Raw genomic sequence first — 26388 nt, 5'->3', positions numbered from 1 at the left:
GAACTAATTTCCCACTTTATACCCTATTCTCTACTCAGTAATATTGTTGGTGAAGGGAGAAGTTCTGCTTTTGCCACCAAGCACTCTCCAGCTTCAGAGCTATCACTGCCAGGTTTGAGGCTCTGACTAGCCAGACACTAGGGAAATGAGAACAGATTAAGAAAGTGCATAGACTGGGACCAGCGCTGTGGCATAGCAGGCTAAGCCTCCGCCTGCGGTGCCGGCATCCCATATGGGCACCAATTCCTGTCCTGGCTCCTCCCCTGAACCTACACAGGAGACCCAGAGGAAGCTCCTGGTTCCTGGCTTCAGACTGGTCCAGCTCCAGCCGTTGCGGCTATTTGGGGAGTGAACCAGTGGATGGAAGATCTTTCTCTCTGTCTCTTCCTTTCTCTGTCTATAGCCTCTCCCTCTCTCTGTAGCTCTCTCTCTCAAGTAAATAAATAAAATCCTGAATTTTTTTTTAAAAACAAAGTGCATAGAGAGAGTTTGGATGATGAGATGGTTATAACTCTGACACTGTGACAATGATAATCTTGGATAATTCCATATGAACATACAGGGGATGAGGGGAGAAGAGCAAGAATCTACCACTACACGGCCTTTTCAAGGGTCTTACCCGGACTTGGTTAAGCAGCTTGACCTTCCTATAGAGGGCGCTGTTGATGTCCTGCACATTGAAGAGTGGATCGTTCCAGATCTTAATGAGCAGGTCCTTGGAGAAATTGCTGACATAGTACTTGCTGAAGTCCCACTTACGCAGAATCCGGCTGGGGATGGCCATCTGGGCATTCTCGTGGCAGCACTGACAGAAGTACTTGCCCAAGTACTCACAGTACCGCAGTCGCTTGATATAATCTGGGAAATAAAACCAGAAAGCCAAAAGGCCAGATGTGACTTTTCCATCTACAGGGCTGATGAGGCAGCTTGAAAGGGCAGAAATGGGAGCCAGTGCTGTGGCGTAGCTGCTTAAGACACTGCCTGCAGTGCCGGCATCCCATATGGACTCAGGTTACTTCAAGTCCTGGCTGCTCCACTTCTGATCCAGCTCCTTGGTAATGCTCCTGGGAAAGCAGAAGATGGCCCAAGAGCTTGGGCTCCTGGCTCCTGACTTCAGCCTGATCCAGCCCTGGCTACTGCAGCCATGTTGGGCATGAACCAGCAGATGGAAGACCTCTCTCTCTCTCCCCCTTTCTCTCTATGTAATCCAAATCAATAAAAAAATAAATCTTAAAAAAGGGGGGAGGGCTGGTGCTGTGGCGTAGCAAGTAAAGCTGCTGCCTGTAGTACCAGCATTCCATATGGGCCAGTTTGAGTCCCAGATGCTCCACTTCCAATCCAGCTCTCTGCTATGGCCTGGGAAAGCAGTAGAAGATGGCCCAAGTGCTTGTGTTCCTGTACCCATGTGGGAGACCAAGAAGAGGCTTCTAGCTCCTGGCTTCAGATCGGCTCAGCTCCAGCTGTTGCAACCATTTGGGGAGTGAGCTAGCAGATGGAAGAACTCTCTCTCTCTCTGTCTATAACTCTGTCATTTTGGATAAATGGAAACATCTTTAAAAAAAAAAAAAAAAGGGCAGGAATGAGTGGTCCGTGGCCTCTTGTTTTGCCACCTCTGAGTTCCTTAAAGCTGGAGGATACCCACATAGTGGAGCCTACAGTTCTTACATTCCATCCTGGGGCCACTGAGGAACCACAATCTGCCAGAGTTGGTAAGACTCACCTCCAAGAACCTGAGACTATCCAATTTTCTCCAGTTCACAGTCCTGTAGTGTGCTCTCAGAAATAATATCCCTGATTGCCAGTGTTCTTTCCTAGTCTAACCCTTTCCCCGCCAGGCCCCTTCTTTCTCCTTCCCCCATTCTGCCCTGTCACCTCCTCGTACCACCTGCTTTCCTAGGTGTGGGACGGGTAAAGCCCTTGGAGGCAGTACAGTGGTGGGAGAGGATACTCACCAGGCTCAGTCCGGATGCCACATCCTGCACAGCGGTAATTCTGCTTGGCCACAGCAATTTTCCTCCTAAGCAAAGGGGAAGGAGAGCAGATTGGCAGGTAGCAGCTGCATGAGGCCTCTGGGGTGTAAAGGATAAGAATACTCAGAGAATGGGGTGTGGGGTGGAGTTCACCATTGTTTTAAGAGTTGGACAAAATGAACCTATTGAAAGAACTAATTCAAAGTGAGGATGTCAGGGCTTAGGTGTAAGCAGTGGCTCTCCCAGTAGTCCTGGACAAATGTGCAGGTTGAGAAATAGTAAAAGGGAGAGAATAACAGGCGATAAAAGCATCCATGTGTCTAATAAAGAGAAGAAAAACCTGTAACCTCACAAAACTATTGGGAGGCAGGTAGCAGATTGGGAATACCAGTGACAAAAAGTACTCATTTCTTGGCCGGCGCCGTGGCTCAACAGGCACCTTGCAGGGCCGGCACACCAGGTTCTAGTCCCGGTCGGGGCACCGGATTCTGTCCCGGTTGCCCCTCTTCCAGGCCAGCTCTCTGCTGTGGCCCGGGAGTGCAGTGGAGGATGGCCCGGCCCTGCACCCCATGGGAGACCAGAAGCACCTGGTTCCTGCCATCGGATCAGCGCGGTGCGCCGGCCAGAGTGTGCCAGCCGCGGCGGCCATTGGAGGGTGAACCAACGGCAAAGGAAGACCTTTCTCTCTGTCTCTCTCTCTCTCTCACTGTCCACTCTGCCTGTCCAAAAAAAAAAAAAAAGTACTCATTTCCAGCTAGCTCTGGGAAAGCATGGAAGGACTAACAGCTAAAAACTTAAGGACAGGGGCTGGCACTGTGACACAGCAGGTAAAGCCACCACCTACAGTGCCCGCATCTCATATGGGCACTGGTTCCAGACTCGGTTTCTCCACTTCCAATCCAGCTCTCTGCTATGGCCTGGGAAAGCAACAGAAGATGGCCCAATTCCTAGGGACCCCACAGCCACGTAGGAGATCCGGAAGAAGTTCCTGGCTCCTGGCTTTGTATTGGCCAACTCCAGCCATTGTGGCCATTTGGGGAGTCAACCAGTGGATGGAAGACTTCTCTCTCTCTCTGCCTCTGCCTCTCTGTGACTCTGCCTTTGAAATAAATAAATCAATCTTAAAAAAAAAAAAAAACACTTAAGGACAAAATGGATAATCCTTTCACTCTGCCTTTAAATGAACAGAACTGTGGGAGTACAGTTGGAGGTAGTTGCAAGAAGACTGCCCTTGGATACTCACGTTGGGGCTGGATGAACGTTAAAAATGATCTGAGGCCGGGGTGGGGCCCACTCCAGGTTGCCACGAACACGAATCCGCAGCTTGTATATGTCAGCATGCTGCCCATCATCTGGGGAGATGGGCAGTGAGTCTGGGATGGGCAGGAGCTGCAGGAGAAAAACACAGGATGACCTAACATGAACAGTCTGCACAACACATGCGTGACCTTTTGGGCCGGGACAGAAGCATAGTAAGTGAAAGATATTTCAGGAATACCACAGAGTAAGGGCTTCTGGAAATCTAGTCCCTTAAAGCAAAACAGAAGTCACAGGGTACTAGAAGCGAGGGCCTCGTGTTCTAAGAAGCAAACAGAAATGGCATCCCAGGGTGGTGGCATCCATTGCTAATGCTGCCCCTGCACTCGTGCCAGGCCCTGTGGTATGCCACAGTGCTTTCATGCCTTTAAGACTCATGTGCAGGGCAAAGAAGAGTCTGACAACTCGCTTTTTCAGAGTGCCTCAAAGGGGTACTCCCCCTAAATCTAAATAAAGGGGGTCACAAACAGGAGGGCATATAGTGAGCAGTCATGTAGAACAAGGACAGTGAAGGAGCCACTGTCTTTTGTCATTGCTAAAGGAAACCTAGGCATTCATTCATTCAACACTTTTGCTAACAAATGGCTTCTATGAGCCAGGGAGGAAACACATAGGCTCATTCCAGACTGGGGACACGTGGTCCAGGACAGTAAGATCAGAAAGGCTCACCGCTTGCCTCCCAGGTAGGGAAGAAGAGCTGAAGAGCGTACCTTCTGAGGGGCGTCATGCTCTGGAACCAGCCACTCCAGCTCCGAGGCAGCTGGGAGCTGCATGCCCTCAAACTGCTTCAGGAGCCCCATGGCCACTGCCTCGGCAGATGTAGAGTGCAGGAAGCAGTGGGAGCTGCAAAGGAAAGAAAAGACAGGAAGATGGGTGCCCTCCATCGGGGTCCAGTACCACGTGCAATAATTTCTGGGCTGACCGAACACTCCAAGTGCCTCTGGTGTGCTCAGCTGTTTTTCTGATTTTCTTAGATTTGTGTGTACAGTGGAAAATACACTGGTCTTACACAAATCAAGACTTAAGTTCAAGTCCCACTTACTAGTATTATGTGGCATTGTTGGTTAAGGACTGCCACTTTCTTGCTTTAAACTCCAGTTTCTTTAATTGCAAAATTGAGATTATGATGCCTTGGTTACAAAATAAACTGGGTAAAATTGCTTTGTGGATTATAAAGGGCTATTGTTCCTCCCCAATGAACTACTGTTTCCCCCAGCTGGGTATGTAGTATGTCCAGTTTGGTTTCATAATCCAAAATCACGATCAGTGCTCTCTGCTTTGAGACCTGACCCTTTGGGAACCACTGGTTATGATCGGAGACGGAGAGACTCAACTGCAAGCTTTGCCTCCACAAGGACTCATCCTGGCTGACCAAAATTATGCCTTCTCCCCATGGGCCTGCCATTATCAGGCAGGCCTATCACTTCAACCTTGCCTCCTCATGAATTTGGGTGGTTTTACCCATGGCCTATCCCATTTACATGCCACGAACTGGGTTTGCTTCTCCACATGTTCCATGATTTCATTAAAAAATAATAATAAATAAAGTACTCACAAGGACTGAGAGGAAGTGAAGGATTTGCTGTTTGAGGCTGCGCTCCTTCTGATGACAGCATCTACATGGAAACCAGAGCGATGGAGGACAGAAAATGAAAGGGAGGAAGCATGAGATAACGGAAACCATTACAAGGTATTGCCAGCTAACCCTTGGGGTAACAACTGAGCGTGGTACCCTATGTAGGACACGGACCAGGTAAAGCTCTAAGCACATTCTGTAATTTGTCCTAAGCAGGTTGGGTTAATGACATCACGCATAGCACTGAGAAGGTCGAAGTGGCTACATATCCAGATGGAAACCAAACTCAGGTTTGGTGTAAAAGTGGTGCCTGACAAAAAGGAAATATCCCAAGGGCACAGGGACATAACCCTGGAAAAAGAAACACAAAATAAATTACCGAAATTTTTACCTTACTCCCTAAGTCTAAAACTTTCTTAAATGGCAAGTTCCAAGAAGCAAAAACTCCCTGGCTCTCTCTTCGTACGTAAGAATTAGTACCTAACAGAATCTAAGTCATAAAGGTTAGTCACTAAATGAATGTGGAATTGAACTTTGCTTCTAACATTTCACCACTGTTGCTATTACCCATGAATGTTGTAAGCTTATACACCCTTAAGAAAGCTTCATGGAAAGATCTTGTCTGGTGGCAGGAGGAAAAAGAGAACTTCTCTGGAGATGTCTGGTAACCAACAAACATTCACAGACTCAGTCAATGCCATCTTTACCACAGAATCTTCAGGCATACTTACAGGAAACTGGTTGTCCCAAAGCCAATTTTTGATAAAAGGGTTTTGAAGAGGGTTTCTAATAATGATCTGCCTGAACCTCCAGAGACTCCATCTAGCCAAATCCTTTTGATGGGGGAAGAATGTGCAATACAGCAGTCATGTTCAAGAAAGGCAGCCCGAGCCTATCCAAGCCATGAAAACAACACTGTTCTGATACATTCCATCGATGCCCCATGAAAAGACCCTTATTCTCTAATTAGGCCTGCATAACGATCAATCCACTGTGTCTGAAGCCCTTAAAAGAGCACTAAGCGTATCTGAATGACATCATTCTGCAGTTGGCCATGAGTAGCTCAACTGTTACTCACATGTCTCCACTGTATCCAGATTTCTTTGTATGTACAATTAGATTACACATTCTCATTGTGACTAACTCTTCTTTTGGCCCTAAAACCCTTGTATTTACCACAGGGCTCTGTATACAAGGATATACTCAACTAATATGGCTGACAAACTAATGTCTTCAAAGCTGTATATCAGGATGTTTCAAAATGGTCATGGAAAAGTGAAACTAAAAGGTAAGCTTATTTTGGTGCAAAAAACTTTTGAAATCCATGCGTTTTCCCATAATACATATTTTTCATGAACTTTCAAGACCCCTCATACATGAGTATGATATCAGAATTGAAGTCCATCAATCAGTTTTCATATGCTAAGTGTAGAAAAATAAGATATTAACAAATTTTTTCCTGGTAGTTAACAAAGCCTATCTTGTTTAACAACAAAGATGTTCATGTGTATACTGTCCAAATTTTGCCACCAAACTCTAGATCCCAATGCACTGCTAATTATCTGTTTACATTCTAACTAATGATGGTAGAGAAAAGAAACAAATTACAGGAAACAGTACAGGAGACCTTCATAGATCATTTGGTTTGCAACATTTATTTGGGTACGACACTGTCTTGGACTGTGTATTAGTCTTGCTTTCTCCTAGGAAGTCTCAGAGTGCTTTGTATTTAACAGACTCTCAGAAAGTATTTCCTAAATGAATGATTGGCTAAAAGCAAATTTCATCCTGTTTGAAAATAGCAGAGAAGGAAAATGAGAGAAACTCTCCAACAGACAACCCTGAATAAAGAGCTAGCCAGGGCCAGTACTGTGTCGCAGCAAGTAAAGCCATCGTCTGCAGCACCGGCATCCCATATCCAGCTCTCTGCTATGGCCTGGGAAAGCAGTGGAAGATGGCCCAAGTCTTTGGGCCCTTGCACCCACATGGGAGACCCAGAAGAAGCTCCTGAGTCCTGGCTTCAGATCAGCCCAGCTCTGGCCGTTGGGGCCATTTGGGAAGTACGCCAGAGGATGGAAGATCTCTCTCTCTGGCTCTCCGTAACTCTGCCTTTCAAATAATAAATAAACCTTTAAAAAAAAAAAAAAGAGCTAGCCACTTTTGTTACTTTAGGACTAGGCCATTAGAGAAAATGTTACAGCACTGGTGTTGTGGTACAGTGGGTTAAACCACTACTTGTGGGATACCCATACTGGGTACCAGAGTACTGGTCTGAGTCCTAGCTATTCTGCTTCCCATGTAGCTTCCTGCTGATGTGCCAGGCAAGGCAGTAGATGATGACTCAAGTGCTTGGACCCCTTACCCATATGGGAAACTTGGACAGAGTTCTGGATTTCTGGCTTTGGCCTGGCCCAGCGCTGGCTGTTGTGGGTGTTTATGAAGTGAACCAGTGTATGGAAGATCTCTCTTCCTCTGCCAATCAAATAAATAAATATCTTTTTAAAAATGCATTGTCTTAAAAAAAGATTATTTATTTATTTGAAACACTAAGTTCAAGAAAGAGAAGGAGAGACAGAGAGAGAGAGAGATCTTCCACCTGCTGGTTCACTCCCCAAAAATGGCTGCAATGGCCAGGACTGGGCCAGGCTGAAGCCAGGATCCAGGAATTTCTTCCTGGTCTCTCATATGAGTGCAGGGGCCCAAGGACTTGGTCCATCTTCTGCTGCCTTCCCAGGTGCATTAGCAGGGAGCTGGATTGGAAGTGGATTGGCCAGGACACAAACTGGCACCCAGATGGTATGCCTGCCCTGTGGATGGCTGCTTAACCTGCAGAGCCACAGCTCTGGCTCCCAGTGTTTCTCTTTAAAAAAAAAAAATAAGTAAAGAAAACATTACACACCAGAGAGAAGAGGTGGTTGGAAATTCATGGTTGCTAAAGAAACCAATATTAAGCAGTACTTCATCCACACAGAGAGGAAGTCTTTTTTTTTTCCTTCCTTTGAGAGAAAAATCATTCTCTTCTCTGGGAAAAATATAATCAAGTCATACTTCATCGTATTCCTTCCTCTGTTGTTACCACAGAGAGGTACAAAGAGGTCATGGGCGCATGGCAAGAACATCTTAGCTACAGACAGGTTTGGAGGTAAAGATGTTGCTCCAGGGGTGGGGGAGAGGCAGACCTGTTAACAAAGGGGACTTGATACCTGACACTGACAGGGATCAAGTAGCAGGTTTTATGGATGCCAGCTGGTGGTGCTGTGTCCTGCTGACTCTGCGAGCAGTTGAGGCAGATAGCTAATTCCGATGCAGTTAGAATACTAGTTGAGGATCTGGATAAAAGTAGATCAAGGTCTCAGATATATAATTAGGGGTAAAGAGAGAGGAAGCTATTCAACTGGATGGATTAAATGCACCCTACACTGAGAACACTTTAGAAAGAAGTCTGAGGAACTTACCTTCCAAGTGGAATATAAAATTTAACATAATTATGAAGCCATTGACTTTTTTTTGTACAAAAACAGATATATTTCTTTATAAGAGAATTTATTTCAAATGCTTCTGATGCTTTAGATAGGAAAAGGTTATTATCTCTAAATGAAAATGGTTAAAAACTGTAAAAACAAATTAATAAAAACAAAAGCAATGATACAAGGAGAAGAATTGGCTGCACGGCCAAACATTGGTATTGGAATTATTAGGGAAGAACTGGTTAACACCTTAGTACCTTAGCAAAATGTGCCAATTTTTAAACTCAGTAAATGAGAAGAGTAAACTTCAGGACTCTGGCCAGTTTGATGTTGCTTTTCACACGGTTTTTCTTCTTGAGGATAAGGAGTTGATATACAGCACACCTAAGAATCCAAGGCCAATGTATATTCTGTTAACTTCTGACTAATAAAAAACACTTTAAAGGAGAACCACAATCAATCTTGTTTTTAAAAAGAGGGGATGCTCAATTAAAAAGGTAAGGGGGAAAGCAACTGATTACCTTGAATTGGATATAATTTTGAAACTTTTCAGAAAATACAGTTCCTGAACTTTCCTCTCTCTATATATGCTGGCTATCAATTTATTGCCTTTTGGCTTCAAACGGGCTTTTTTTTTTTTTTTTTTTTTTTTTTTTTGACTTATGTGCCTTAACAGAGCTAGGTTCATAAGTTTGGTCAGTAGAGGGCGCTGGAGAGATACTGGAGGAGAAAAGGGTTTCTCCTGGTTCCTGTATGATTCTCTAGCCTGAAATGCACTTGACTTTGCTCCTAGAACCGTTCCTTGGGTGGTTTTGCAGCAAGGTGCCACTGGTAGTACCTCTCATAAACGGTTTCCCTTGGCACCCCCTGGCAAAGCTTTCTGGGATTTTCACAGAACTGCCATGGGCCTAGCACCTTCCCATGAACTGCTTTCCCCAATACCCCTGAGTGCTGAGGGATGGCACCTCCTGGGGGGGAGGGGGTAGCCTTCCCTGGCACCCTAGAGAATGGTTTCCCATCAAGGGCTGTTGGCATGGCATCTCCCTGTGTGCAGTGTCCCTTGGCACTACCTCAGTCCAGCTCTGCAGCTTCAGAGAACTTCTCCTCCATCCAGTACACCAGGAGGTCTGGATCTCAGCCTTTACTTTTTTTTTTTTTGACAGGCAGAGTGGATAGTGAGAGAGAGAGACAGAGAGAAAGGTCTTCCTTTGCCGTTGGTTCACCCTCCAATGGCTGCTGTGGCCGGTGCACTGAGGCCGGCGCATCTTGCTGATCTGAAGCCAGGAGCCAGGTGCTTCTCCTGGTCTCCCTTGTGGGTGCAGGGCCCAAGCACTTGGGCCATCCTCCACTGCCTTCCTGGGCCATAGCAGAGAGCTGGCCTGGAAGAGGGGCAACCGGGATAGAGTCCGGCGTCCCGACCGGGACTAGAACCTGGTGTGCCAGCGCCGCAAGGCGGAGGATTAACCTGTTAAGGCACGGCGCCGGCCTCAGCCTTACTTTTGTTCCTGCCCAGATGCTTTATACTAGCTTGAGTGATTGTGACTGCCGCCTACATCTGCTCTTCCTGTGTTCCCCAGAGTGCTCTTTACTCCTTATGAGCCAATATCTCAATTGTTCCAATCCCTCGTGATAGCTAATAATAGCTGTTTGTATTAAACTTTCCTATTCAAGTTACTGGGTGGTTTCTGTCTCCGGCTGGGACCCTGACTAGACGCATACATGCAGAAGACAAAACTCTTGAGGAATCTACAAAGCAGGTAAAGAACTGAGGAAGCTATAACAGAAGAGGATAAAGAGGACGAACAGAACAGCATAGCCCTAAAATCAAAGAAGTTGAGAAGAATCTCTGGAATTCAGAGCTTATAGGTGATATCAAACCAATCTGGCAGACACCATCAGCAGAAATGGATAAAGTGAAAGAAGCCAGAAACACAAGATTACATAGCACATATTGTATGATTCCATTTACATGACATGTCCAAAAAAGGCAAGTCTATGTATAGAGAACGCAGCTTAGTGCTGACTAAAGCTAGGGTGGGAAGAAGAACTAATTATAAGTGGGCACAAGGGATCTTATTAGAGCGAGAAAAATGTTCTAAAACTAGATTACAGTGATGATTCACAACTAGGGAAATTGACTAAAAATTACTAAGTTGTATACTTGTAGGGAATGAATTTTGGCATATAAATATTATGTAGTAAAACTTTTTTAATAGATATTGATGAATACAAATTTTATATGAATAAGCTTTATATGAGGTTAAGGTTTATATTAACTTTTTTGGCTAGGAGAAAATAACTTTCGGCCAGCACCACGGCTCACTAGGCTAATCCTCCGCCTGTGGCGCCGGCACACCGGGTTCTAGTCCCAGTCGGGGCGCCGGATTCTGTCCCGGTTGCTCTTCTTCCAGTCCAGCTCTCTGCTGTGGCCCGGGAAGGCAGTGGAGGATGGCCCAAGTCCTTGGGCCCTGCACCCGCATGGGAGACCAGGGGGAAGCACCTGGCTCCTGGCTTCAGATCGGCGCAGCGTACCAGCCATAGCAGCCATTTGGGGGGGGGGGGCGAACCAATAGAAGAAAGACCTTTCTCTTTGTCTCTCTCTCTCACTGTCCAACTCTGTCAAAAAAAAAAAAAAAAAAAAAGAAAGAAAGAAAATAACTTTCAAAAGTGTTGTCCATGTGGTTTACCTGATGAGTCAGAATCTAAGAAGAGTGATGACATTAGCAGAGATAGAGTAGACAGAGTATTTATCAGAGATGATGTCCACAGCACGATGCTGAAGTATGTTAATGGCTGTTACGGATTCTGATGACCTTCCTCTGACAGTATTCCAAAAGACTGTATGATAACATGAGTTACTTAAGGTGATGAAAAAGAAATGTGTCTGTAAACATCTGGACATAATAAGGAACACTGCTAATATATATAAATGTATAATGGTACTTTTTAGAAAAAATTTGGTACTAGTAACAAATATGAATAAAAAAAAAAGAGATGGAGAGATGTAGAACAGAAAGTAAAACAGAAATCTAGAGTAGAAAAATGAATTGTAAATTATACCTTCCTAATTGGAAGTCTATGTGTAGAAAAAACATAAAACATAAGTATTACAGATAGACCAGGACTTAGCTCCCCCAGACTCATGCAGATGTTTAACTCTGAAGTCTCATGTTAATGAATGCTGGATTAAGGGTAGAGACGTGGTCTAATTATGGCATCTGAGAGGTGAACCTTGTGGGAGGTCTTTAGGTCACTGGGAGCTTATGCTCAGAAGGTAGTACTCACTAGAGGATTGGTTACTAGTTTGGCCTAGCTTCTTTCTGTGCTTCCTGGCTCACCACATGACTGCACCAGCTCTACCACGGTCAGCCTCCTCCAGATGCTGGAATAATGGGGCTGCCAGATCTTGAACTGTGAACTTCCAAAGTAACGAAAAGTTGACTAATATGCCAAGTCACCACTTTAGAGAAACACCTGTTCATGCTGTTTTCTCCCAATCCCCATTAAGTGTTGGGATTATGGGCCACAGACAAGGTAACTATTTTGTTGCAAAGTATTTAATATTCTTGGTACAAAACCTATTATGTGTGTCAAAAGTCTAAAACTCCAAAAACGAGGGAAGGAAATGCCAGGAAGACCAAATAAAGGTATGTCTTCTGGTTAAAGTAGGCTGAATATGCTCCGATGAGAAGTGGCTAACGATAAAGGTACCAGCAAAGGACTGCCGTTGTAAATGCATCACACACCAGTTAAAAAGTAACTTATGAGAATCACTTCCCAAGCAAGGGAAGACTAATGTTAGAATAAATTACAACAGTTCAAGAGCCGAGGAAAAGAGACCAAATCATTTTTATTTCTTTAAATCTCGATCTAATACAACTATTTCAAATTCAAGTGGCTGACAGTACTAACAGTTACAATTAACTGTTTAATAAAAAGTTCTCACTGCTTATTTAAGTATTTTAAAGCTATGTGAAGTGGAAAACTGCTACTTTTTTCAGTTAACCCCACATACAGAAAGTCTACTTGTTAGGATCACAAAACAATTGCTAAGGCCAAACACACAGCAGTAAATCTTAACAGTATATGAAGTACCTGGAAGAGACAGCTTCAAAATTGTAAAGAGACACAATGTTTCACATGATCCTATCCTAATTTTGCCATCTGAACACGAACAGCAGGTTAGTCACAGGTCTGAACTAAAATTCTTCATCTGGTCATTCCTTTCTAAATGGTCCACTAACTCCATCAATCACAATGACCAGTTAATCAAAAATTATTGTGGGGCTGGTGCTGTGGCGTAGTGGATAAAGCCGCTGCCTGCAGTGCTGGCATCCCATATGGGCTCTGGTTTGAGTCCCGGCTGCTCCACTTCCCATCCAGCTCTCTGCTATGGCCTGGGAAAGCAGTGAAAGATTGCCCAAGTGCTTGGGACCCTGCACCCATGTGGGAGACCCGTAAGAAATTCCTGGCACCTAGCTTTGGATTGGCGCAGCTCCAGCCATTGCAGCAAACTGAGGAGTGAACCAGCAGATGGAAGACCTCTCTCTCTCTCTCTACCTTTCTTTCTCTCTCTGTATAACTTTCAAACAAATAAATAAATCTTTAAAGAAAAAAAAAAAAGAAAAAAGAGCAACGACCCTGAAAGTCCATGTCGGCTGGCGCCGCGGCTCAATAGGCTAATTCTCCACCTGCGGTGCTGGCACACCGGGTTCTAGTCCTGGTTGGGGCGCTGGATTCTGTCCCGGTTGCCCCTCTTCCAGGCCAGCTCTCTGCTATGGCCCGGGAGTGCAGTGGAGGATGGCCCAAGTGCTTGGGCCCTGCACCCACATGGGAGACCAGGAGAAGCACCTGGCTCCTGCCTTCGGATCAGCGCGATGCGCAGGCCACAGTGCGCCAGCTGCAGCGGCCATTGGAGGGTGAACCAACGGCAAAAGGAAGACCTTTCTCTCTGTCTCTCTCTCTCTCACTATCCACTTTGCCTGTCAAAAAAAAAAAAAGAGTGATGGGGCATGGGCCAGCAAGTGGTATAAGCAGGTAAAGTCACTGCCTGTGATCCCATATTGGTGCTGGTTTTTGTCCTGGCTGTTCCATTTCCGATTAAGCTCCCTGCTAATAGCCTGGCCCAAGTGTTTGAGTCCCTGCCACCCATGTGGGAGACTGAGAAGAAGCTCCTGGCTCCTGATTTCAGATCGGTTCAGCTCTGTCCGTTGCAGCCATTTGGGGAGTGAACCAGCAGATGGAAGACCTTTCTCTTTGTTTCTCCCTCTCTGTCTATAACTCTACCTCTCAAAAAAATAAATAAAATATTAAAAATAAATAAATAAATAGAGGGGCTGGCACTGTGGCATAGTGGGTAAGGCTGCCACCTGCAGTGCCAGCATCCTATAAGGGTGCCAGTTCATGTCCCGGCTGCTCCACCTCTGCTCCAGCTCTCTGCTGTGGCCTGGAAAAGCAGTGGAAGATGACCCAAGTCCTTGGGCCCCTGCACCTACGTGGGAGACCCAGAAGAAGTTCCTGGCTCCTGGCTTCAGATCGGCACAGCTCCAGCCTTTGTGGCCATCTGGGGAATGAACCAGCAGATGGAAGACTCCCTTTCTCTCTCTCTCTCTCTGCCTCTCCATGACTTTGCCTTTCAAATAAATAAATCTTTAAAAATAAATAAATAAATAAATAAAAAGAAGGAAAGGAAGGAAAGGAAGGAAGGGAGGGAGGGAGGGAGGGAGGGAGGGAGGGAGGGAGGGAGGGGCAGTCCCTTATAGTAGTCAAAATGAACCATAATGAAGATCTTCTACATAAGGAAAGTTCCTTGGCCTGTGATTCTAAATTGAAAGAAACAGGTAATAAAAGCTCCTTTGTAACAAAGTGTCATCTCTCACCTTGGATTTCAAAGTCATCAACTTCCTCAGCAGAGCCAGAGTCAGAGAACTGTGCTGAATCACGTGAACTGAACTGGGAGCTGCTGGAAGTGATCCGAAAGCCTGTTATATTAAAATAATAATAATAATAATCAGAAAAAAATAATAAGTAGAATGGATAGCTGTTTCCTTCTTCTTCCAATGTCACTATAAAATGGACCTGGTTATGGGATATGTACCCCATGGAATACTACACAGCGGTTTAAAAAAAAAAGAAATCTGGTCATTTGCAATGGATGAAACTGGAAAACATCATACTAAGTGAAATAAGGCAGTCCCAAAAGGACATATACCATATGTTCTCCCTGACCTGTGATACAACTAATAGAGCACCTAAAAGGTAATCTGTAGAAGTGAAATTAACACTTTGAGAAGCAATGACTTTAAATAGCCCTTGTCTTGACTGTTGAGTAACAGTTTTTTTTTTTATATACCATTTATTGAACTCTTACTTAACATAGAGTTAATCATATCTATATAAAGTTAATTGAAAATAGATCTCATAGGGGCCGGCTCTGTGGCATAGCAGGTAAAGCCACTGCCTGCAGTGCCAGCATCCCATATAGGCGCCAGTTCAAGTCCTGCTTGCTCCACTTCCAATCCAGCTCTCTACTAAGGAATGGGAGGGTGGTGGAGGATGGTCCAAATCCTTGGTGTCTCTGCACCCACATGGGAGACCCCGAAGAAACTCCTGGCTCCTGGCTTCAGATTGGCACAACTCCAGCCGTTGCAGCCAACTGGAGAGTGAACCAGTGAATGGAAGACCTCTCTCTTTCTCCTCTTCCTTCTCTCTATGAAACTCTGACTTTCAAATAAATGAATCTTAAAAAAAAAAAAAAAAGAATAGGAATAGGAGAGGGAGGAGGGAGAGGGGTAGGAGAATGGGTGGGAGGGCAGGTACAGTGAGAAGAATCACCATGGTCCTAAAGTTGTAATTATGAAATGCATGAAGTTTATATTCCTTAAATAAAATGTTTCTAGGGGGAAAAAAAGGGACCTGGTATGACTTCTACAGAGATGTAAATAGAACCTTGGCTGGGAGTGATGCTGTTGAAGTGGAAACTAGCTCTTCTTATCAGCTTATCCCTTCAGAAAGTTTTATGTATACTTTAAACTATATATAAAATCTATAGAGGTAAAAGCACTCGTCTTATGAAATAGAAGTTACCATTATGTGGGAAGCAAATCTGGAACCAGAGTTTTAGTTCTCTTCACATCAGGAACCTAAGAGCAGTTGGTAGGCCCAGCAGCTACAACACTGGTTAAGAACCCACCATTCCATATATTGGAGCACTTCGGTTTGAGTTCCAGTTCCACTTCCAATTCAAGTTTGCTGCTCATGCCCACCCTGGGAGGCAGCAGGTGATGGCTCAGGTAGTTAGGTCTTTGCCACCCACATGTGTAATCTGGATTGTGTTCCTGGTTGCTGGTTCTGGACCCATCTAGCCTCACTTGTTGTGGGCATTTAGGGAGCGTACCAGTGTATGGGAGCTCTCTTTCTCTCCCTAATAAATGAGTGAATGAATGAGTAAATAAATGAAAATTTTAAAAGTTTATGGAAAAATAGAATTAAAAGATAAACTTAAGGCAGGCTTTTGGCATAGTGGTTGAGATGCCACTTGGGGCTGCATCCCTTCTTAGAGGGCCTGGATTTGAGTCATAGCTCTGGTTCCAATTCCAATTCCTGCTAAGTCACACTAGGCAGCAGGTGACGGCTCATGTAGCTGGGTCCATGCCACCCAGATAGGCAACCTAGACTTGAATTACCGGCTCTTGGCTTCAGCCTGATTCAGACCCAGCTGTTGTGGGCATCTGGGGAGTGAGCCAGTAGATGGGAGCCCTGTCTCCTTCTGTATCTTTTAAATAAATAAAATAGATAAGGTTTTAAAAATACAAATTTTTAAATTTAAAAATTAATTTTTTTTAAAGAAAGAAACCTCTTTTGGAGAGTGTGCATTTGGCCTAGCAGTTAAGATGCCTGTTTTCTACACTGAAATATCTCAGTTTGATTCCTAGTTCTAGATCTGGATTCCAGCTTCCTGCTAATGCAGACCCTAGGAGACAACAGGGATAGCTCAAGTGGTTGGGTCTCTGCCACCCATGTGGGAGACACTGATTGAGTTCCTGGCTCCTGGCTTCAGGCCTATCCCGGTTCTTGGCACCTGGGGAATGAACCAGGAGACATGAGCTCTGTTGGTCTGTTTTTCTCAAACAGTAGGTTTAAGAGTAGGTTTCTGGCCGGCGCCGTGGCTCACTTGGCTAATTCTCCACCTGCTGTGCCGGCACCCCGGGTTCTAGTCCCGGATAGAGCGCCAGGTACTAGTCCCGGTTGCTCCTCTTCCAGTCCAGCTCTCTGCTGTGGCCCGGGAGGTCAGTGGAGCAGGGCCCAGGGTCCCTGCACTCGCATGGAGACCGGGAGGAGGCACTTGGCTCCTGGTTTCAGATTGGCGCACAGCGCAGGCCATGGTGACCATTAGGGGAGTGAATCAACAGAAGGAAGACCTTTCTCTCTGTCTCTCTCTGTCTATAACTTTCTCTCTCTCTCTAATTCTGTAAAAAAAAAAAAAAAAAAAAAAAAAGAGTAAGTTTCTTTGCCATGAAGTTACTTCTGATGTAGGAAATGGATGAACTCATGAACTCAAAAAGAACATAGAACACAGAAATGTCTGACAGCAGGGAATTCTTGGCTTGGGTGTAACATCCCATCCGAAAAGAAAGCCCACCAGCCATAGAGCTTTATCCTAAAAGCACAAACAAGAGAGAACAGAGGTGTTCACAGCTCACTCACTTCCATGCTCAGCCTCCTGGTACATGGGGAACAGATTCTTGGTGCGGATCTGCTGGCGCCGAAGGCGGATCTTCTGCTTCAGTTCCTGGATCTCTCTATCACTGTCTTCCTCCTCGACTTCCTCTTCTTCTAGGCACTGGCTCATCATGTTGCACTTCATCAGCTCAATGGCAGCGATCAGGGACTCTGAGATGCTGAAGTGGGCATTCTCCTGGGAGAGGGGGAGCACCAGAGTTGCTTGGCAAGGGGCTAGAAAGTGTTGAACGCTTCCCTGACTGTAATGTTACAAAGTGGCACTTCCAAGACATGCACATCTTTTACTGAAAACACCCATGGGAAATGTACACTTCTACAATAAGCAAAGTGGACAGCCAGAAAACCTGTTCTACATTTCTCTTTGCTCTCTTATCTGGCCATGCCTGTCTTCTCCTGTTCCACTTTCTACATAAAAATATATCAGAAGGCAGCTAGGATTTCAACCAGGCTCTTTTCCAAAGTCATGCACCTATACATGAAGTATTAAGGTAAACAGGATATCTCAAAATAATACTTCTTCATAAGCCATAAAATGCTATGCAGACATTTCTATTACATATCCAAGCCTTAAAACAAAATGTAGAAGTTGATCTGGAAATGGTATTTACCCAAGATTTCAGGGTTAAGGGGATAACAATCATGTAGCTAAAATTCAATGTTTCTCTGCCTGGGGCATCCTATAAGTTAACATCACTAATACTTTGAACTCCCTGAAGAGCTTTCTAGAAATAGAACTTGCTGAGCTTATCTCTACTATGCACTTGTCTATACCCACGTCATCCAAAACCTCAGTAGAACAAATGGTGCCACAAACCCTCAGGCCAGAGCTCCCAACTTGAGAGCTCTTCACTTACCCCTCAGATTCCTCACCTTTTCCAGGTCTGCGCAGCTGCCAAAGTCCTGTTCAGAGAGGTAGCTGATGAGGGACTGTCCTTCTGACGGTCTACGGAACATGCCTTCTCCTGAACACAGGTACTGACCACCTTCTGTGGGAAAATGCAATGTTTACAACACACTTGAAATGCAAATCTGTAACAGCCACACTTCTTTGAGAAGTTTGAAGCTTTTACCACTACAGGTGCTCCCAAGTCTTCCCTGGCATCAGAGAATTAGAGGTTAGAAAGATCTTTACCATCTAAAGCAGGGGTGGGGAACATCCAGTCCATGGGCTGTGTAGGCCCACAAAATCATTTGGTATGGCCATGCTGAGGCAACCACAGCGAGACTCAAAATTTAATACATCTACAGCAGGCTAATTTTAAAATTTATAATTTTGTGTGGCCTGCAAATTATGTTATAAATATCCAAATGGCCCTTGACAGAAGAAAGGTTCCCCATCCCTGATCTAAAGGAATTTCTCAGACTCTTAGAATCCCAGAAGACTCAGGGTTGGAGAATGGTGGAAAATGGAGATGGCCCAGAGACGGTCCTTTTGCTATCTAAAGGCGACACACTGTACCTCCCTGCTCTTCCCTCCCCACAATAAAAAGAAAGAAAAAATAACTAAAACAAAAACTCAAAACCCTGTGCTGAGAGCCAGAAAAGGACACAAATGGCTTTCTCTTAAGCATGGTTTCCAGGTTCAGTTTATCTTCTGGTACTCAATGCCCAGACACTCAAAGGTCTCTTTTCAGGGTCCCTCTCACCCACTCAGAGAGCCATTCCATCTGGATCCACAGACATACATGGTGATAACATCTACAGTATAAGAGAGGGTGGGACCCCTAACTCCGAGAGGAGCAAAGGAAATGGCAGGTAAGTGTGATTCCTAGCGCAGGGGTTCTAGATAAGGAGGTGAGACTGCACAGTTAGAGCGGAGGTGAATCCCAAAGCTCAGAACTAGCAGGCACCAGGGGAGTGCAGAGAAAAGACAGAACCTCTGCCCTGGCCTTCCTAGTGTCCACTTACCATAGTCCATATACAGGGAGCTTGGTGTGCTGACTTCACTGCTTTGGCCAGAGTAGGGCAAGGGACCTCTCAACTTCAACTTTTCATTGCAGGATTCTAGTATCAGTGACCACCAGGAAATAAAAACACACACACAAAGTGAGACACAGATATATTCCCAACTTTGGAGTTTAACATTTAACCATCCCAATTCCCAAAGTCCTCCCAAACAGAGAGGTGGCACACCAACAGGGTACAGCCCAAGAAATATAGGAACACATGGAGGAAAGGAGATGGGAAGTCAGTGTATTTCAAGGGAAAAAGAGAAAACAAGACCTTGAATGTGGCAACACAAAGGTAAAAAAGAATCAAATCAATATGCGTTCATGACTTTAGTTCTTTTCCATCTTCTGACAAAGTATTACAGGAGTATCTGCCAATTTCTGTCCTCTTGACAAACCAATTTAGAGAAGTCTTCAGGTGAATGCAGATCATGGGGCCTAACAGATAAGGCGTCTGATTTCGAAAAGTCTTCAGGTGGCAAAAGAAAGACACACACATTGAAACTTTTTCTGATACTTTGACCTTTGGTTTTAAAACAATATCTGAAGGTTTACATTAACATTTTTATTTATGGGAGCCGGTGTTGTGACAAAGAAGGTTAAGAGTCCACCTGCGGTGCCAGCATCCCATATGGGCACTGTTTTGAGTCCCAGCTGCCTCACTTTTGATCTAGCGCCCCACTAATCTAATGCACCTGGGAAAGCAATGGAAGATGACTCAAGTCCTTGGGCCCCTGCACCCATGTACATGGAAGAAGTGCCTAGCTCCTTGCTTTGACCTGGCCCAGCCCCAGCCACTATGGCCATTTGGGGAGTGAACCAGCAGATGGAAGAGCTCTCTTGCACACCTTCTCTCTATCTCTGCCTTTCAAATAAATAAATCTTTTAAAAAAATATTTATCAGAATAAAACCAATGTACTTAAAAAAGCATCATCAAGGCTACGGTGGAGAAGCCAAGGATGATGGACTTGTAACCACAGAGCTCAATCATAAGATACGGACCTGTCTTACTGGAAAAGAAAGGGAGAAATTCAAGAAAGGCTTGCAAAGCAGGAGGTGCCTGGGAGTAAGAATAGTGAAAGTTGGGGGTGCAGAAACAGCAGCAGGCAGGGTTCACAGGAAATGGGAAACTGATACTCTTCAAAAGGGAATGCAAAATTTCTGGAGCCACAGAAGGAAGAGCAGGTGGAAAAGTAGGTGGGTGCCTGAGAAATGAGCAGATAATTTGGGAGAATGAATGACTGAGCTGTAGCCAACCCATTTCCCTGACAGATGGTACCAACTTGTTAGCTGCTCCTCTTGTGGTGGTGGTGGTGGGGGGAAGGTCCCACATGGTAAGAGATCATTTTGTGTTCTCCTTGAGGATCAGAAACTTTTGGCACTGGCAGTGGGCTCTGCTCCTTGCTACTGACTTGAGGACAAATTGGCAGTCACCAAGATGCTCCACTAAGAAACCATGTCTGGGAGGGACATTTGGGATCCCCAGTCAGACTCAGCTTCCAACACAAACTCCAACACCACACCCTTACTTCCTTACAACACGTGTCCATTCAGCCTTTGCTTATTATTACTTCCCGATGCAGCCCATTTCCTATACTCCCTTGAAATCTACCTTCTTACAACTTCTCATCTCCTTAAGAACAACAACACCCATCTGAATGATAGTTCTGCAAACTTTACTCCTCTTTAATCTTCTCTTTTCCAAGCTAATGTACCCAGTGACTTTACCCATCACCAGGAGGCCATGGTTTTAAGTCCTCCCTCACCACTGGTTTGTAGACACAACCTCATGTTAATGTCTCCAGAATGATGGTACACAAATCTCAGCTTGAACACTACCATGAAAAGCAAGGAAACAGACTTCGGTCACTGGAAAAATCCTGTACAATGGTTGGAATGGGTACGGTGACTTTTTGGAGAATGAAAACAGGTGAAAGAAAATGGAAACAGAGGAACCTAGGAGAGGCAAACAACATCAACAATTAAAAAGAAAAAAAAAAAAAAGACCCATGCAAGTATATCCAGGATCACAGAAAAAAGATAAAACACATTCTGGTGTTAAGTCAAGGAAAACAAAGTAATCCATGGTAAGTACTCAGTTACAAGAAAAATTCTGCCATTGATTCATCACAGTGCCTTAGACAAATAGTAGAACTCAGCTTTACTTTTGGGAAAAACTGAATTATAAGTTTTGATTCTGCCTCCCAGAGGCTGTTGGTAAATTAAATGAACATTTGGAAGTTGTGGGCAGAAAACACATCATGCAAAATATTGGTGTCATTTCACACAGGTCCAGGCACCACAGCAGGACCAAACTAGCCAGACTTGATTTGACACCAGATTGGAAAAGGAGGTTCTGAACCAAGCAAGGTGGTCACAGAGGAACAGAGGAAGAGGAGGTGGAGAACTGGCTCCCAAACCTGCAATGGGATCTTCAACTATAATGGTGATATTCCTGAGGCCTCCTGTGGGTAAAAAGGTGCAGAGGAGAGTACAGACAGAACAAACGGGATTAGAGAGAGACAAAGAGTGTCCTTTTTTTACCTGGCAGACGTGGGGACATAACTCCCAAAAGGGAATCCCAGTGCTGCAGGAAAGATGACTGGTACAAGAAGCTACACCACACCCAGACTTCCTCTGATCCTTCTGCATAGGTGTTCCCTGGCTCCCTTTTCCCATGCATGTTACCATGGTTTCTGGAATTCACAAGGATTCAAGAATGGGAGCGGGGAAGTTTTATATGCTCGAAGGCCAGCGCCTTGGAGTTTAGTAGACACCAGGCATGTAGCAGGACATGTGAGGAGATTTAACCCAAGCACTTATCACATCTGAGCAAGCCCGTGAGAAGATGGGCCATGATTTGGAGATCTTTCTCCTAAGGAGTTCCATTAAGTCAAATCACATTCTTGAGGGGAAACAAAGACAAAACTTTGTCATCCAGGAGGGTTCAGATGAGGGCCTTTGATCTCATCTTTCTAGAAGTTATAAAGAGAAAGCAATCACAGCTCCAGTTGCTAAAGGAAATACTTTCTTTTGGTATTACTATATGCTTTAATATTTATATATATATATATATATATGGTTTCTGAGGCTTTTGTGACCCTGAAAGGCTTTGAGCACAAAGTCCACGTTACGTTATCCTTTCTGGGGAGATTCTTCTCCAAATGAAGCCAACCAAAGCCTGCCAGATACCAACAACCCAGGAGAGATGTCGGCAGGAGATGGCAAAAGCAATGAGCTCCATCTTCTCCACAAATAGTCACTTCCTTCTATCCGCTGGTGTTTCTATGAGGGAGCTCCTAAGGGTCAGGGCCTCTTTAACTCACTGCCTCTCATCTCAATTAGGGATGCAGCAGCCAGCCCCACATACTTGGTTATTAGGTCACATGACCTCATATACCCTATAATCTTAGTTTTAATTGGGAAATCCTAACATCACTCTGCCTCTATCATATTGGCATCACATCCTGACCAAACCCCAGGGAATCACAATAAGGGAAGGAATTTATTGGGATTATTTTTAAGTTCATTAATACTTTCCCTGAATCTGAGAAATACAGTTAGGCTGTGATGAGTCACACTATCCTCTGATGCAAAGGAACTAGCAAAAGAATGCAGGAGAGCATTTAATGTTTAGCAATGTTTAAATGAACAAAGATACTCAGAGATTTCTTGAGTATCAGTATTACATTACAAACTTCTCTCTCTCATTAAAAAGCAGGAAGTCATGTCAACAGAAAGTTGAAAAGCATCCAGAACAAACTCCACCTTCCATACTCAATAGAGTGCACCACTTTGCTAACTGGCTACTGGTGCTCATCATTACCTGGGGCTCCTCGGGAGGCAATGTTGGTATCTGAATGGGAGCGAGTGTGGCTCTTCTTTGTCCCATTGGTGACAGGGAGTGTCTGCCCCTCTGAGAAGCTGGACCTGCGAAGGACACTGGACATCTGGCTTTGTCCACTTCCCTCCTGGTCCCCTAAGGAAGAAGTAGCAGAGTCTGCCTTCTGGGAGCTGCTGGAGGAAAATAAATTGGAGCTGCTGCTCTCAGCATTGCTGCTGTGACTCTGACAGCTGGCAGTCCTGCTGCGGGGGTCCTGGTTACCAATGGCCAGATACTCAGGCCCCTCACTGGCATCGTTTGGGGAATTATTCTGGTTGCTGACCCATGATGCTTCTACGGGGCTGGTCAGAGTGCGGGAGCTCATCTCATGTTGGGTTGGGGGGGAACCCCCAGACAGTGTAGACGCTGAAGGCTGGGGGGCCTGGATGGTTTGATCATCTGTTAGTTCGACGTGCCCTGTGCTTTCTTGAGGTCTCCGGGGAGGGCCAGAGAGTGAAAAGGAAGTAGATCTTCTCTCTAGGATATAAAAAGAAAAGGTAAGGGGAGACAAAAAGTAAGTTGGAATCCTGTAGTATGAATGAAGGGCTTTACCACAACTAAGAATCAAACACCCAACTGTTACTGGGTGCCCAGGACACAAGATGCTACGTCAGATAAACAATCAGGGGCCGGCATTATGGTTAAGCCATTGCTTGCAATGTTGGCATCTGATATAGGAAGACCAGTTCAAGTCCCCTGCCACTGCCACCCATATGGGAAATTCAGATGTAGTTCCCCTGTCTTTATTCTGGTTCAGCCCCAGCAATTGTAGTCATTTGGGGAGTGAACCAGAGAATGGAAGATCTCTGTCTCTCCCTCTCTCTTTCTGCCTTTCAAAGAAATAAAATAAATGTAAAAAAAAAAAAAAAAAGAAAGAAAGAAAGCAAGAAAGAAAGGAAGGAAGGAAGGAAGGAAGGAAGAAAGAAGGGCCAGCGCTATGGTACAGCAGGTTAAAGCCCTGGTCTGAAGCACCAGCATCCCATATGGGCGCCGGTTTGAGTCCTGGCTCCCCCTCTTTCGATCCAGTCTCTGCTGTGGCCTGGGAAAGCAGTGGAAGATGGCCCAATTCCTTGGGCTCCTGCACCTGTGTGGGAGACCCGAAAGAAGCTCCTGGCTCCTGCTTCAGATTGGCTCAGCTCTGGCCGTTGCGGCCATCTGGGGAGTGAACCAGCGGATGGAAGACCTCTCTCTCTGTCTCTACCTCTCTCTGTAACTCTGTCTTTCAAGTAAATAAAATAAATCTTTTTTTAAAAAAAAAAGGAAGAAAGAGAAGGTAGTCAAATAAAATAATTATTTAAAGCAGCTAAGTCAAAGGCAGCTAAATCTCTTGAGACAGTGGTGTCATTGCTGATTAGTGTGCATTCCTCATCAATACAAATGAGCAATATAATGCTGAGCCTACTACATAGCTCTGGTTTAGGATTAAATGAGATAATACATATAAATTAATTACAACAGACTCAATAAATGCTAGCTACTATTTCGGGGCAGGAATTTGACCTAATGGTTAAGGTGCTACTTGGGACTCCTGCATCCCAAATCTAAGTGCATGGGTTCAAGTCTCAGCTCCATTCCTGATTCTGGCTTCCTGCTAATGTAGAGCCTGGGAAGCAGCAGTGAGGGCTCAAGTGACTGGACCTGGAGCAAGTCCCAAACTCCTGGCTTTGGCCAGGCCCAGCCCTGGATATTGCAGGCATTTGGGGAGTGAACCAGCAGATGGGAGACCTTTCTATATCTTTTTTTCTGTGTCTCTCAAAGAAATTAAAAATGAACATTTAAAATAAAACAAATGTTAGTTACTATTTCAATATATTTCTTTGCAATATGAATTAGAAACCCAGAGAAATCTATAAACACCTCTTTCCTCTGTTACTTTTTTACTGCATTATCTTGGGCTACTTGCTCTATAACAGTTTAAGATGGCCATTATTAAGACATGAAGTTTAATGAACTGCACCTGTCAAGGCTTGACTCAATCTGGAAGCACCCACAAAGTCCTCTACTTGCCAAGGCTGGGGTACATACCTGAGTTGTGGTTGGGCACGGATTGGTGGAGGCTAGAGAATGACCCGAAATAGGAATGCTGAGCATAGCTGGCTGGAGGAGTGTATGTGGAACCAGGCAGAGCTGTCAGGCTCTGGCTCTTTGTCACCAGCAGCGGGCTCTCGTGCTTTCTGGCAAACTGACAAAACAAAAACATGTCAGAGGCGACGAGCATAGAGGTCTTTAGAAGAGAGGCACTGGGTACTGCAAAAACTGTTGCCAGAAACTGCCCTTTGGCAGCAGGCTTGGACTACAGCCAGAGCCTACAGCTACAGCACAGTTACCGCCCTCCATTACCCCCTGCCCTGAAACCCTGAAGTCCCACTACAGCCTAGGGCTTCTGTTCTGGAGTCCTTTCAGGTGGGCACATCAGGAGTGCTTCACTGTGGAGGCACCAGAACAAAGTCCACACAAATGGAGTCAAGAGGTAAACAGACCAGGGTTCAATTTCAGGTCCTGTCACTTAGAAGCTATATGGTCCAAACTGTGGGCAGGTGACTTATCTACTCTGCCTCAGTGGCCTCCTTTGTTAAAAAAAAGATTACCACCTACCTCACCTCATAGAGTTGTGAGGACTAAATGGGAAGATGCATGTTCTGTGCAGCGCACCATGCCCAGCACACCGAAAGCATCCAATCATGGATGGTAACCAACAAAAAGCCACCAGGAGAGAGAGCAGACCCTTCCCCTACAAGGAGCAGGGAGGCACTGACTGAAACACCAGTGACAGAGTGAGTTAACTACAAGCAATTAAGTTTTCTTCATACCAAAAAAATAAAATGATCCCGAACACTAGGCAATACTAGGTCTGACACTGTAAACACTACTCATGATTCAGAACTATCCCTCTTGTCCCAGCTCTTTGTCAAGCTAAAGGAGGTGCTTTCTCATACTAAAAATCCCAAGGGTTTAGAAAAAATACCCCCCTTCCCCCTCAGCAAATGGACCCAAGACCAGACTCCCCTTCTCTCCACGCATTTTTAAAAACAGAAGGCTTGCTGCTCACAACTGCCAAAATGAGGAAGCAATTTTCTACAGAGGATTATATCAAGCTGGGGTCCAGGGGCCCAGCACAGACATGGGAAATTCCTTGCCCTCTTTACCATGGATGCGTCGATCTGAGCCAGGAGGCGGGGGTTATTCTGTTCCACTGCTTCTAGGCACTGGAGCATGGCTGTGACATGGGCGTCACTTAGAAGGAAAGCAGTGTCTGGGGAGAGAAAAGCTACCATGGTGATGGAGCCCAATAGGGAGAGCTTTAGTTTCCCTGGACAGTCCTGGAAGAAGTCCAGAGAAAGAGACCGAGAAAGGGTAAAAATGGATTGAGGAGAATCATGTCACTGTAGAGTAAAAGGGGAAATAAAACACAAGTAGAGGAGATGCTAAGAAATGTGTAGCCTATCAAAGAGGCCAAGAAAAGAGGTTTTAGTTGGAAAGACC

The 26388-nt window shown here is 45.0% G+C and overlaps 1 protein-coding gene across 2 annotated transcripts in view; it reads right to left on the bottom strand.

Moving 5' to 3' along the window:
- The window catches only part of RUBCN (rubicon autophagy regulator), a 75231-nt gene that overhangs the window by 5679 nt on the left and 43164 nt on the right, over nt 1-26388 (bottom strand). For both annotated transcript variants that reach the window (XM_062209399.1, XM_062209392.1), the window contains exons 5-16: nt 26052-26158; nt 24931-25087; nt 22849-23382; nt 18981-19076; nt 17943-18058; nt 17037-17247; nt 14210-14311; nt 4843-4903; nt 3998-4130; nt 3214-3359; nt 1953-2017; nt 620-858 (exon numbers count right to left, since the gene is read on the bottom strand). In XM_062209399.1, coding sequence (XP_062065383.1) covers nt 620-858; nt 1953-2017; nt 3214-3359; nt 3998-4130; nt 4843-4903; nt 14210-14311; nt 17037-17247; nt 17943-18058; nt 18981-19076; nt 22849-23382; nt 24931-25087; nt 26052-26158 — 1967 coding nt within the window. The remainder of the gene's footprint in view (nt 1-619; nt 859-1952; nt 2018-3213; nt 3360-3997; nt 4131-4842; nt 4904-14209; nt 14312-17036; nt 17248-17942; nt 18059-18980; nt 19077-22848; nt 23383-24930; nt 25088-26051; nt 26159-26388) is intronic.

This window comes from Lepus europaeus, chromosome 2 (genome assembly GCF_033115175.1).
Source record: "Lepus europaeus isolate LE1 chromosome 2, mLepTim1.pri, whole genome shotgun sequence".
NCBI classification, from domain to species: domain Eukaryota; kingdom Metazoa; phylum Chordata; class Mammalia; order Lagomorpha; family Leporidae; genus Lepus; species Lepus europaeus.
This window is presented reverse-complemented; position numbering and strand designations above follow the sequence as displayed.